Raw genomic sequence first — 12,505 nt, forward strand, 5'->3', positions numbered from 1 at the left:
AGGCTGTGAAAAAGTTAGAGAATGCCTCCTCATGAGCAACTCTGAATTTGCGTCCGGATAAGTATGATTCCAGTAATTTGACATAATTTCCAGGTAATGACTTGCTGATTTTGTGGATAAGTCCTTCGTGCCATACCCTGTCGAAGGCCTGTGAGACATCAAGAAATACAGCCGGACAATACTTTTTTTCCTCTAGCGATTGCTCTATTTTTGAAATAACACGGTGCACTTGATCGATGGTAGAATGTTTCGACCTAAATCCAAATTGGAAGTCGGGAACATCGATTAAGGGCTTGAGTCTTTTTAATAATAGTTTTTCGAATAGCTTAGAGATCGCAGGCAACAAGGATATTGGTCTGTATGATGTTACTTGTTCGGGTGACTTTTCTGGTTTCTTCAACATTATGATTTGAGCAGTTTTGAAGCACTCTGGCACATGCTTGAGCCGGAAACATGCATTGTATAAGTATGTTAGCATGATAATAGCCTTTTTCGAAAGTTCCTTGAATAGTCCCGGTGAGATTTCGTCAATTCCAGGTGCCTTTTTAGGATTTATATTGTCATCTATTTCTTTAGCTACTTCCATAGGGGTGACAGTTTTGATTAGTTGCTGTGGTTGATACATTGGTGTATAATCAGCATCAGATTGAATATTGTGTGGTTGGAATACTGTCTCTAAGTGTTGTGCAAACAGCTCAGCTTTTTCTTTGTTGCTTCTTATCCACTCTCCTTGTGCATTTTTCAGATGTGGTATTTGTAGAATTGGTCGTTTGAATTTCCTAGTTGCTTTCCATAGTGAATGATTTTTATCAGCTGCAGGGCCCAAACCTTCCAAATATTTTTCAAAACAATTTTGTTTGTGCTCTTTAATAAGTCGGTTAACTTTGTTACTTATGTGGTTAAATTCTCTTTTGTCTGCAATATTTCTGGTTCTATGCCATATTCGTCTTGTTCTACGTCTTTCTTTAATCAATTGTCTAATTTCCATGGGGTAATTAATGATTTGGTCTGGTTTTTCTTTTGGTACAGGTGTAGCTTCTTTCGCAGCCTCTCGTACAGAGTCAATAAAATTTTGAGTGTGTAGTTCGAGATCTTCTATAGTTTTAAGTTTCACTATTAAATTTATTGATTGGTCTAGTTTTTTTCTGAACATATCCCAGTTAGTGCGTTTATTTGTCAGGTTCTGTCTCCTTATTCTTTTAATTACCAGTGTGCTCAATGTCATCAGCACTGGTGTGTGATCAGAAGTAAGGTCCTCTATTCCCTCGACCTCAATGTGGTTTGGGGCTATTCCTTTGGATATAAAAAAGTCAATTAAATCTGGTACATTTTTACTGTCGGTCGGCCAGAAGGTTGGTTTTTGTGAGGAATGATACTCGCACGAGGAGCTCTGAATCGCGTATAGAAGGTTGTTTCCTTTACCAGGAGTTATAAGTCGTGATCCCCAAGCTGTATGTTTAACGTTGTAGTCTCCTCCAATAATAAATCTTGGCCCAAGGGAATTAAAGATGTTTATAAATTGGTATTTTGTGATGGTATGCTTTGGAGGACAATATGCTGCAGCAATATTTAAGTCAGCATTGCCATATTTAATTGTGATGATAGTAGCTTGCATGAATGGTTCTCTGATATCTTTTTGTTCGAAGTGCTGGATATTTTTTTTGATTAAAATAGCAGTACCACCGCGAGCTCGTTCACTAGGATGTGTTGTCCAATAAGCTGAGTATCCATTTATCTTTATGTAACTTCTTTGTGAAAAGTGTGTTTCTGATATTAGTGCTAGATCGATGTTGTTTGTCTTTAAAAACACTTCAAGTTCATGGACTCTCTGATTGAGTCCGTTTGCATTCCATGTTAATATGCGTAGGGAAATATCTGTCATTTTTATTATGTTTACTTGGTGATTTCCAATGATTTTCAATTTTTTCCACTCTGGTTATGAGCCAGTTGAATTGTTGTTTTATTTCAGTTTGAAAGTCACATAGCAACTGCATCATGCCACCGTTGGTAGGTTCAGTTGATTTATTTTTCTGCCCGATATCTTGTTTGCTTTTGTCTGCTTGGGACTTAGCTGCTTCACAATATGTTTTGTCCACAGTTGTTTGTTTATCAACAACTTCAATTTTATTTTGTTGTACGCGTTGCGTTACTGTTACCTTTTTGGGTTGTGATGCTTTTATCTTTTTTTTATAGACCTCACACCCCCTGTAGCTAGCTGGATGTCCTTGCTGGCCACACAGGGCACAAGTTGGGGGAACATTTTTCTGCTTGTTGCATTTTGTTGTGTGATGGTCTGCGGCACATTTGACGCATTTAGGTTGTCGATTGCAAAAATTTTTAGTATGCCCAAGTTGTTGACAGTTTGTACACTGAGGGATGTCTTTTACTTTCATTGGTGGTTCAATTGTTACTCTGCAATGTAGAAGTTCTTTGATACCATATACTTCTTTGCAGTTTTCTTTTGGCACCAAGTCTACAAAAAATAGTGGGAAATGTTTTATTTTTCTTTCACCATCGGTTGTAACTTTCTTGATGATATTTGCCACATTGGCCACTTCATATCCTTTATCTTTGAAAGAATCTTTTATCTCATTAACGTCTGTTGATGGCGGTAAACCTCTAACAACCACTCTATAGCACCTTTCATTCTTGAGTTGATAGGTGTGGTACTCTAGATTGTGAAGAGGGTTTTCGTTGTCTTTACATTCGCGTTGTTTTAAATCATTTAGTGTTTTTTTGATTTTGCGATAATCTTCTTCGGTTTGTGTAGTGATTTTGATACTATTATAAGAAATTAATTTAAATTGACATTGAATGGGTGGTGTTTCTGTTGTTGATAATATATGAGCTCTAAACTTATTGAAGTCAATAACATTGCTCACATAAATAGGCGGTGGAAGTGGTTGTTTGTTAGGTTTATTGGTTTGCTGTTTTTGTGTTTCTTTCAGCTTATTTTGCGGGGAAGATAATACTTTATCTATTTTTCTTTTTTTACTACTTTTCTCTGCATTTTGGCTAAGTTCATTTTCAAGTTCTTCTTCATCTGTGTGGTAGTCTTTATTCATATTGTCAAGACTTTTGCTCCTATTTAGAATAGATGTAGAAGGCCTGGATTTTTTTTCCATTATTTCAATTCTTTTCTTTCAATCGGTTATAGTTATCTCATATTGTTTGCATCTGATTTCATATTGTTGGCATAGATGTGTAAGTTGATCATACGGATCGTACTGCTGCGCCAGTGGCACTGGATTATTTGTGTTCATTTTTCAGAACGGGTGCAAAACTGTGCCGCGCCGGTAACAGCGCGGCAACAGTTTGATTTTGTTGTTGTATATTCACTTATTATATTATATTATTGCAACTTTAAATTTTATTATAATAATTATTATATATTTATAAAATTTATAAATGTTATATCGAACGCGATAAGTCCAGTCCACAGCATCCAAGAATCTGGCTCCCTTCGGAAGCAAAATACCGTTTACTCATCAATAGAGTGCAGAAGTTTACTCGGCACTTTCTTTGGCACTTATATAAGAACGAGTATGGTATTTAGTGAATTTACCCAATTTATATCCCACACAATTTTTATTAGGAAAGCTGGGATACATATGTACATATGCAGACCATTAGAAACTCGAAAAATTTGACTAGTTAAAATATTTTTTCGGCATATTAAAAGGCCAAGTTGACAGTCCGCGAAATCTTGAACTCCGATTATGGGCTCCAAAATGTTCCTACATGTCTCTTCTATTGCCTATTTGCACAGGTGCATGTAATAAATAAATAAACGTCATTCCTGAAGCAAAAACTTTAGATATTTGTTAAGCTATCACTACTCAATACATTTCTGAAACTTGAACAACTTTTTAATTTGACACATCAATTCTTCATTATCCAGGCTTTGGTTTCCCAAAACGAAATGTTGATTTTCAATAATATACTATTTATACACATAATACAAAATAAAACAAAACCCAACTGTTCATAGTTTATTATTTACTTAAAATGAGGTGTGTATAAATAAATTTAAGTCTCTTAAATTAGAAAGGCAATCGTTCCCTCAATAAGTATAATTGTAAGGTCAAGTTTAAGGCAATCTTGAAGTTATAGCACCACAGTAGTTCTTAATTACCTTGTAAAAATGTCATTAGGCATAATCTAAAAAATTTAAACAAAAGAATTTTAATTATTTTTATCAATTCAATAATGAAATATTAACTCAAAAAAAATATATATATATTTACCGACAGTCCTCATCATGTAAGGGAGTAAATCATTAATTCTCAAGTCGCCGATGAATCCGACAAAGAATACATCTTCTATAATTTTAGCAGAAAAACTTCTCAAGGGTGGCAGTTGAAGAAGCAAACTCGGAAGCCTAAAACGTACAAGAAAATGAATTTCCATTGCAAAATTTTATAAATGCACTACATTTACAAAACCAATCATACCTATCGTTTTCGTCGTTGGGAGAATTATGTTGAATATTATTTCGCAAAGCCTGAACACACTTCTGTTGATACAACCACAGTTTCTTACGACAGCGCAACGGTGATATATCTAGAAAAAACAGCCCCATAAATAAATCAAACCAAAAACTACATCAACTAGATCAAATCTAAACAAAAATACCTGCTCCGAACAAACTAAGAGCTCTAAGGCAAGCATACTCGTGATCGTCCACTTGCAATTCATTCATCGTATCAATATAAGCTTGCAATCTTTCCAACTGTTCTGCGACCAGTTTCAACTTATCTATATCTTGACAACCGTCATCCTCGTCGATAGCGTCTTGCACCTCGCCATCGTCCTGATTAATACTGGAGTTTTGAAACATCGACGACGAGTCGAACGTGTTATGAGACGGCGAACGATGATGAGACGAAGTTTGCGAATCGACAGATGATATAACGGAATACAAATGAGCTATCAATGATGGGAGAATAGTGGAAAGCGATAAGGCCTGTAAATTTTAAAAACATTAACATGTTTGAATACTGTACAATACTTCATATTAAATAAACTATTCTTACGTGTGAACATTGAGCAAGTCCCAAAACAAAAAGTTCAGGCCAACAACTTCTTAACAGTCCTAGTTGAACGTCCGGACTGCAATTTTTTTTAAATATTAATTTAACAATTGAAAATGTATTCATTATTACTATTATGATAACTACCTTAAACTTCTATATGCTGAGAGTGCGGGAGGCCACCGACAACACAGCATTAATAGTCGTGAACCTGCCTCACAAAGTCCGTGAATGTGTAAATGCTTTGGATGTAAAGGAATTACTAAGCTTCGAGAACCAGCTGCCCACCGTGCAACACTATCCTCTAATCCTCCTTCAGAATCTGAAACATAAAAACAAAAAACAATAAATAAACAGTTTCCAGCTGATAAAACAGTATAAAACCATTTAAAATTCCAACCTGAATATACAGCATCATCGTTAATACTGTGCTCTCGGGCAGATGCGGAATGCTGTGAAAGGGAAAGGCCGACTTCAGCAGCCCCAGAACCATACGCAGTTTGCAAATAGTCGTTTATATTTAAAGCACCTAAAAATAAATAATAAAATTTAATGTAATAATTTAATCAAACCGGTTGTTACTATGTAGTACAAAAATACACACCTAAACTGTGAAGACCACCTATTTGCATAAGATTCTTAGCGAATTGTGTTTGCAATAATAAACGATGACGCGTTGCAACATCTTGTTTCCGATCTCCACCTTCGCCGTCACTCAGACTGCTCTGATTTGTAATCAGGCCTGAACCTTCCATAGTGCCACCGGACGGAGAGGACGCTAAATGAGCCGCACCGTACGGAAAACCTGAACACGATCAAATAAAATATAAGTATACCGAAATAGTATAGAAATTTGATATGATCAAGTACTCACTAGTACCTGGAGAATTCTTATTGAAAGCAGCTGCTGCTGCAAAGCTCAAATGTGCCAAGTTCAAACCGGGACCAGGTGAACTCCGACCGAAATTATCCACCGGTTCTTCTTTTGCTGTGATGAGCTGAAAATTTATAAACATATTTACTTATACGTACATATATAATGATAAAATTGTGTTTATATTTGTATGAGGTTTAGTCTAATTATTAAATAACTAGTGTTGTACCCAATGAAATATCATCGCACGAGTTATTTAATAATAAAAATTAAATGAAATGTGCCATTCCTGTGTTTGATTCGCATGTGGTCCAATTTTATATTTAATTGTTTAATATGAAAAAAAAATGGTAAAAGCTACATACCTACCTACCTACATATAAACAATATAAAAAACCGATAGAAAAATAAATAAATTTTCATAAATGGCGGTAAATTCTCTGCCAACAGAAAACATTGGTAGCAAATAGTATATATATATATAAATATAAGATTTTTTCTTTTGTTATTATATTCGTATATATGTACGTTTTGGCAGTGGTTTAGCTGTGACGTACATATGTATGTCGAATCGAAACGACTATTATAGTACGGCGAGCGTTATCTCAGACATACAGACAGACAGACAGACAAACACACGGACAGACAGAATAGCGATATTATAAATATATATGATATGACTAGTGTTGTACCCGATGAAATATAGTCGCATGGGTTTTGGCATATTAAGTTATTAATTAATAAAAAATTAAATGAAATGTATCATTCCTGTGTTTGATTCGCATGGGGTCGAATTTATATTTAATTGTTTAATACGAAAAAAAATAGTAAAAACTACCTAACTACCAACATATAAACAATATAAAACACGAATAGAAAAAACAAATTAATTAATTAATTAAATAAATTTGCAATAGATGGCGCTAAATGCTCAGAGACTTAGCACCGTCTATAAGCCTATAGGAAACATTGGTAGCAAACAGTATATATAGAAGTTTTTTTCTTTCGTTATTATATTCGTACGTTTTGTTTGCAGTGTTTTAGCTGTGAATCCAAACGACTATTATAGTACGGCAAGCGTTATCTTACACAGACACACAGAATAGCGCTAATATATAATGATAATGATTTTTTTTTTGGAAACTAGCAGATATACATGGCATCAAGTACATTTTCTAGTAATATTATATGATTAATTTCTGTATATACCTCTCTGCCTTGAGAAGCTGCGGCCAAGCTAAATAATTTAGATGCGTATGCGGCCTGTTGCTTCGAGAGACTTCCTTCGCCTGCTCCGATAGCGGTAGGATCGTTATCGATAGGTCCACTGGTATCGTTATTCCCGGCCGATGACCCCCTCTGTCTCTCTATGACGGGCTTTCGTTCGTGCTGAACAGCTTTATAAGAAACGAATTTCTCATGTTTATTAACTTGAAATAAAAAGTATCAAGCTGGATGAAATAAACATTTTTTTACAAAAAAAATGAATAATCACAATCGACAGATAATTCCATGCACTGACTTCGAACAACGATAGCTAAATACCACAAATTAAATCGTATTCTGAATCAAATTTTAAAATTTACATTTAGAATGATACTATTTTTTATGTTCAATATAATAAAAATAAAAATCTTACAGTCACTTCGCATTCCACACGCGAGGCATTTCTGTAAACGACAATACTGACAGCGGTTTCGATGATGTTTAGTCACCTCACAATTCATAGCACCTCGACATTGATAACCTAACTTCTTCCGTATGGAACGCTTAAAAAATCCTTTACAACCTGAAAATTTTAAACATCCAACGATTAAATCATATTAAGACAACCGTTATTTATAAACGTATATATATACATATATCAATCTCTTTATACATACAAAAAAAAAACATATACAAACCTTCACAACTAATAGCACCATAGTGTCTCCCAGAAGCTCTATCTCCACAGACTATACAGAGCTCAAGTCCGGCACCGAGCAAAGCTCCGGCCGCTTCCAAACCACTCTCCTGACTGTTGTCCATTTATCAACTGAAAATTCACAACGAATAAATAAGATGAGAAAATGGTACGTAATCTACATAGATCAGAAAGAACAAATGGGTTAAAACAAATTAGTAGTGTGAGAGGAAGGAAAGAGACGGAGATAGACAGAGCACGTGCGACGGAAAGAGATGCAAGATGGCAACAAAATGGGACGCTCGCACTGGCTGTCAGTGGAAACACTCACTTGTAGCGTGGATGTAATGTCACCGAGGACAGTCCGGAGTCGAGATGGACATCGCCAGGTGAATCTGCTATCGAAGTTGCAGCATAAAATACAATGGAAGTGCAGGGGAAGAGCGCCAGCGTGTCACCTCCAAATTGTAATGTCGTACGCTCTCCGCTGAGGCAACAGTCGACAACCTCTGACTCCGACGCGGCTCGCTAGCGCGCAACGCACAGTTATCGCTTGCTGACCAATGACTGCATACTCTGCAAATAATTACTCCAATTGTACTCTTGCAATGGTGGTAATCATGGCAAACGGACTACTAGTCATATGTGAACCGGTCACAGGACGGGTCTACGTGACGAGACAGAATGTTAAATTACAAAAAACACAAATATCGGAAGTCAAAGATCGAAAATCGAAAGATCTTAAGTCGAATGATCAAAAAAAAGGGTGCATGGTAAACGGTACATACTCACTAAATTTACGCGAGCAGGGTACAACAGCAGCAAGAGGAACATGCTTTTCCTCCCGTATTCTGCGCGCGCACATTAATACGGGAGGAAAAGCCTGCTCCTCTTGTTCCTGTTGTATCCTGCTGGCGCAAATTAAGTGAGTATGTACCGTTTACCATGCACCATTTTTTTTATCTTTCGACTTAAGATCTTTTGATTTTCGATCTTTGCCTTCCGATATTTGCGTTTTCTGTAATTTAATATTCTGTCTCGTCACGGAGACCGTCACAGGACAACCGGTCGTTCTAGATCGATCACACGTGATCACCCGTCACACTAAAACTGGTCACGAGAAAACTGGTCACACCAAAAATTCGACCAATTTTTAAGTTTTGGGTGTTTTCTCGTGACCAATTTTCGGGTGTGACCAGTTTTCTCGTGACCAGTTTTGCGTGACGGATGATCACGAGTGACCGATCTAAAGCGACCGGTTCACATTTGACTAGTAATCACTAGTCACCGGAGCCTGAGGGGGCCGTGTATTGTTCAAAGGTTGTAAATGCATTGTTAAAGTTTTGCCGAACAATGGATAGCACTGTGACTATCCTACCTCTAGTAATCACCAAACCGGTAATCATTTACTACATTTCTAGCCTCAAATCGTATGTAGAATCGATACAAATTGGATGAAGTGCTGTACTTGTGTGATAAAAAAGTGTCTTTACATGATGAAGAGTAAAATGTTGAGAATTGGTCTTACTTGCTATGTTCCATGGGTTCGATGATCATTGGTCACAAAGCGCTCCCCCAAAAGTCACTAAAATCTCTATAACGGAACATCTGGCGGTAAAAGTCGGAATTCTCGACTAGGCGAAGACCGCTAGGCTCGGAAGCAAGGCTCGGTCGACCCGAATATTTCCGTACGCTACCCAACCGTCCGAAATTATAGTATATGTCGGAGTATTTCATTCGGTAAAAGTCGAGTTAATTCAGGGCACGGCAATACTAGAGTACTCGCAAAGAGCAGCCAATCACAGGAAAGAGCTGGTCGACCGAGCCTAGCGGGTCCGCCTCGTCGAGAATTCCGACTTTTACCCATCTGGCAGCTGAAAAGTCCATCATACTTATATGGAGGATGAATGAATGAGACGACTGGCATGTTGATGCACGTGTTTATTATATGACAGCTGAAGACAGAGTGAGTAGTGGCTCTCCGAACCCAGCCGGGTTGGTCCCCACTCGCAGGAAGGCAACCAAACTCGACCATGTCGTATAAGCGAGCCGCCACATCACTCCCCCCCAGCATCAGCGATACCAAAATTACAAAGAAACAAATTTTACAAAAGAAAAAAATTATTGTTACACAAAGAGAAAAAAAAATTATTGAGTGGGGAGAAAGAAATTGTTGACGTGGGTCATCCGCTGTGTAGGTGTACCGCCCTGAATGGTCGGTACATTCGAGGGCGGTAACGTCGCGAGCAGGACGGTGGCTGGTCCGATGGTCGCGCCGATGCGATGCTGCGGCGGCGCCGCTCTTCCGAGGCTGATGTCGGTTGGTGGGGCGGCGGGGGCGGCAGGGGCATCGATGTGGTTGATGATACTCCGAGCTGGACTGTGAGTCGTTGTGGCTCGTGGAGGTGTTGTAGCGCTACCGCCCGTCTCGGCGTGACGACGCTCGTGGGGACGGACGGGGCCTTGATGATGATGATGGTGCTGAGGTGGTGTATATCTTGTGGTGCTGGATGACCGTTCTATGTGTAGTGGATCGCGCATGACTCCACATCCAGCTGTCAAGATCGTCGTCTCATTCGCTCCCCCATTTTTTTAAAGCACCTGTCATCGACGTTGTGGCTGGACTCCAGTCGATAGGTAGGTAGGTAGGTAGCCGTGTCTGCTCGTTTATTGTCACCCGCGGGCCGCGACGCGTGTTGATGGCGATGGGGGCGCGGCGGGTAGCTTCCCCGCCTGGCTCGGCGAGGCAGGGATGAGCGGCATGTTGAAATTGATCGAGGCTGCGTGACTCGATGTCGGGGGTCACCAGTTATGGAGGATGAACGAATGAGACGACTGGCATGTTGATGCACGTGTTTATTATATGACAGCTGAAGACAGAGTGAGTAGTGGCTCTCCGTACCCAGCCGGGTTGGTCCCCACTCGCAGGAAGGCAACCAAACTCGACCATGTCGTATAAGCGAGCCGCCACACTTACAATAACTATGCGGAATATTTACAATGCCAAATATTCCGCATTCTCGGTTTTCATAGCAAAAATTGTCTTTGTGACCATCGCAATGCGACTAATAATCCAATTACCGTTCCATGGGTTCGGTGATTATTCCGCAAAAAGCGATCTCGCGCAAGTCAGTAAAATCTTATTCATCGAACATCTGGCACCCAAAAACTCCATCAATCCATCACATGCGAAATATTGTACTATCGAGAACTATTGTACTGACGACAAGACCAATAATCCGTTTACCGTTCCATGATTTATGGTGTTTGATACTTAAAAACAGGACTCCGACTCCGATAAGATCGCGAAGATAAGTAATGCTGGGTCAGATTTCTTTGTCTTCAAGACACATGTTTTATCCGTATTATAGGGGATGAACGAATGAGACGACTGGCATGTTAATGCACGTGTTTATTATATGACAGCTGAAGACGGAGTGGGTAGCAGCTCTCCGAACCCAGCCGGGTTGGTCCCCACTCGCAGGAAGGCAACCAAACTCGACCATGTCGTATAAGCGAGCCGCCACATCACTCCCCCCCCAGCATCAGCGATACCAAAATTACAAAGAAACAAATTTTACAAAAGAAAAAAATTATTGTTACACAAAGAGAAAAAATTATTACGTGGGGAGAAAAAAAATTGTTGACGTGGGTCATCCGCTGTGTACATAGGTGTACCGCCCTGAATGGTCGGTAGATTCGAGGGCGGTGACGTCGCGAGCAGGACGGTGGCTGGTCCGATGGTCGCGCGTGTTGCGATGCTGCGGCGGCGCCGCTCTTCCGAGGCTGATGTCGGTTGGTGGGGCGGCGGGGGCGGCAGGGGCATCGATGTGGTTGATGATACTCCGAGCTGGACTGTGAGTCGTTGTGGCTCGTGGAGGTGTTGTAGCGCTACCGCCCGTCTCGGCGTGACGACGCTCGTGGGGACGGACGGGGCCTTGATGATGATGATGATGATGGTGCTGAGGTGGTGTATGTCTTGTGGTGCTGGATGACCGTTCTATGTGTAGTGGATCGCGCATGACTCCACATCCAGCTGTCAAGATCGTCGTCTCATTCGCTCCCCCATTTTTTAAAAGCACCTGTCGTCGACGTTGTGGCTGGACTCCAGTCGATAGGTAGATAGGTAGGTAGCCGTGTCTGCTCGTTTATTGTCACCCGCGGGCCGCGACGCGTGTTGGTGGCGATGGGGGCGCGGCGGGTAGCTTCTCCCGCCTGACTCGGCGAGGCAGGGATGAGCGGCATGTTGAAATTGATCGAGGCTGCGTGGCTCGATGTCGGGGGTCACCAGTATAGGGGATGAACGAATGAGACGACTGGCATGTTAATGCACGTGTTTATTATATGACAGCTGAAGACGGAGTGGGTAGCAGCTCTCCGAACCCAGCCGGGTTGGTCCCCACTCGCAGGAAGGCAACCAAACTCGACCATGTCGTATAAGCGAGCCGCCACAGTATGTTGACCTGTCTTTAGGACACGTGTTTCTAAACATCGTTAATTTAAGAATGCGGTCAATGCAGATACAATGTATCCTTACACGCGTGCCGTGTGCAGATGTCTTTGTCTACAGGACGCGTGCTAGATCTATTTCGTTCATTTTACGATCGACCGATGAACTCTTTCTTCTGGAAATAGTCAAAGGAGACGTTGTCCTCGAGTAGTGATTAGTTCTGCAATTTTGTATATTGTGGCGGC

General features: G+C 40.1%; 2 protein-coding genes across 5 annotated transcripts in view; both read right to left on the reverse strand.

Annotated features, from left to right (window-relative positions):
- Positions 1–12,223, reverse strand: part of LOC143913194 (uncharacterized) — a 328,592-nt gene extending 316,369 nt beyond the window's left edge. Inside the window, exon 1 of the mRNA XM_077432848.1 lies at positions 11,160–12,223. Coding sequence (XP_077288974.1) covers positions 11,464–11,832 — 369 coding nt within the window. The 5' untranslated portion in view covers positions 11,833–12,223 and the 3' untranslated portion in view covers positions 11,160–11,463. The remainder of the gene's footprint in view (positions 1–11,159) is intronic.
- Positions 3,978–8,506, reverse strand: Hr78 (Hormone-receptor-like in 78). 4 transcript variants are annotated; one of them, XM_077433720.1, is made up of 13 exons: positions 8,142–8,388; positions 7,812–7,942; positions 7,547–7,696; positions 7,117–7,304; positions 5,914–6,031; positions 5,638–5,838; positions 5,434–5,562; positions 5,181–5,355; positions 5,037–5,112; positions 4,636–4,966; positions 4,455–4,563; positions 4,248–4,381; positions 3,978–4,161 (listed from the first exon to the last, which is right to left on the reverse strand). In XM_077433720.1, exons 2-13 carry the CDS (start codon positions 7,933–7,935, stop codon positions 4,151–4,153), a joined length of 1,746 nt encoding a protein of 581 aa, XP_077289846.1. In that variant the 5' UTR covers positions 7,936–7,942; positions 8,142–8,388; the 3' UTR covers positions 3,978–4,150. The 4 variants fall into 4 exon arrangements, with proteins under 4 accessions (XP_077289846.1, XP_077289845.1, XP_077289844.1 ...); XM_077433719.1 differs by having other exon boundaries at positions 3,979–4,161; positions 5,908–6,031; positions 8,142–8,506; XM_077433718.1 differs by having other exon boundaries at positions 3,979–4,161; positions 7,117–7,337; positions 8,142–8,393.
- Positions 12,224–12,505: the final 282 nt, after the last annotated feature.

Source organism: Arctopsyche grandis, chromosome 6 (assembly GCF_051622035.1).
Source record: "Arctopsyche grandis isolate Sample6627 chromosome 6, ASM5162203v2, whole genome shotgun sequence".
NCBI classification, from domain to species: Eukaryota; Metazoa; Arthropoda; class Insecta; order Trichoptera; family Hydropsychidae; genus Arctopsyche; species Arctopsyche grandis.

Bases quoted from the DNA above. Each gene is read 5' to 3' on its own strand.
- Hr78 (XM_077433717.1), bottom strand. From the start codon at position 7,935: ATGGACAACAGTCAGGAGAGTGGTTTGGAAGCGGCCGGAGCTTTGCTC. The intron at 7,697-7,811 runs GTTTGTATATGT...TAAAATTTTCAG, and splicing joins TGGTGCTATTAGTTGTGAAG to GTTGTAAAGGATTTTTTAAG. The intron at 5,563-5,637 runs GTGTGTATTTTT...ATTTATTTTTAG, and splicing joins AGGTGGTCTTCACAGTTTAG to GTGCTTTAAATATAAACGAC.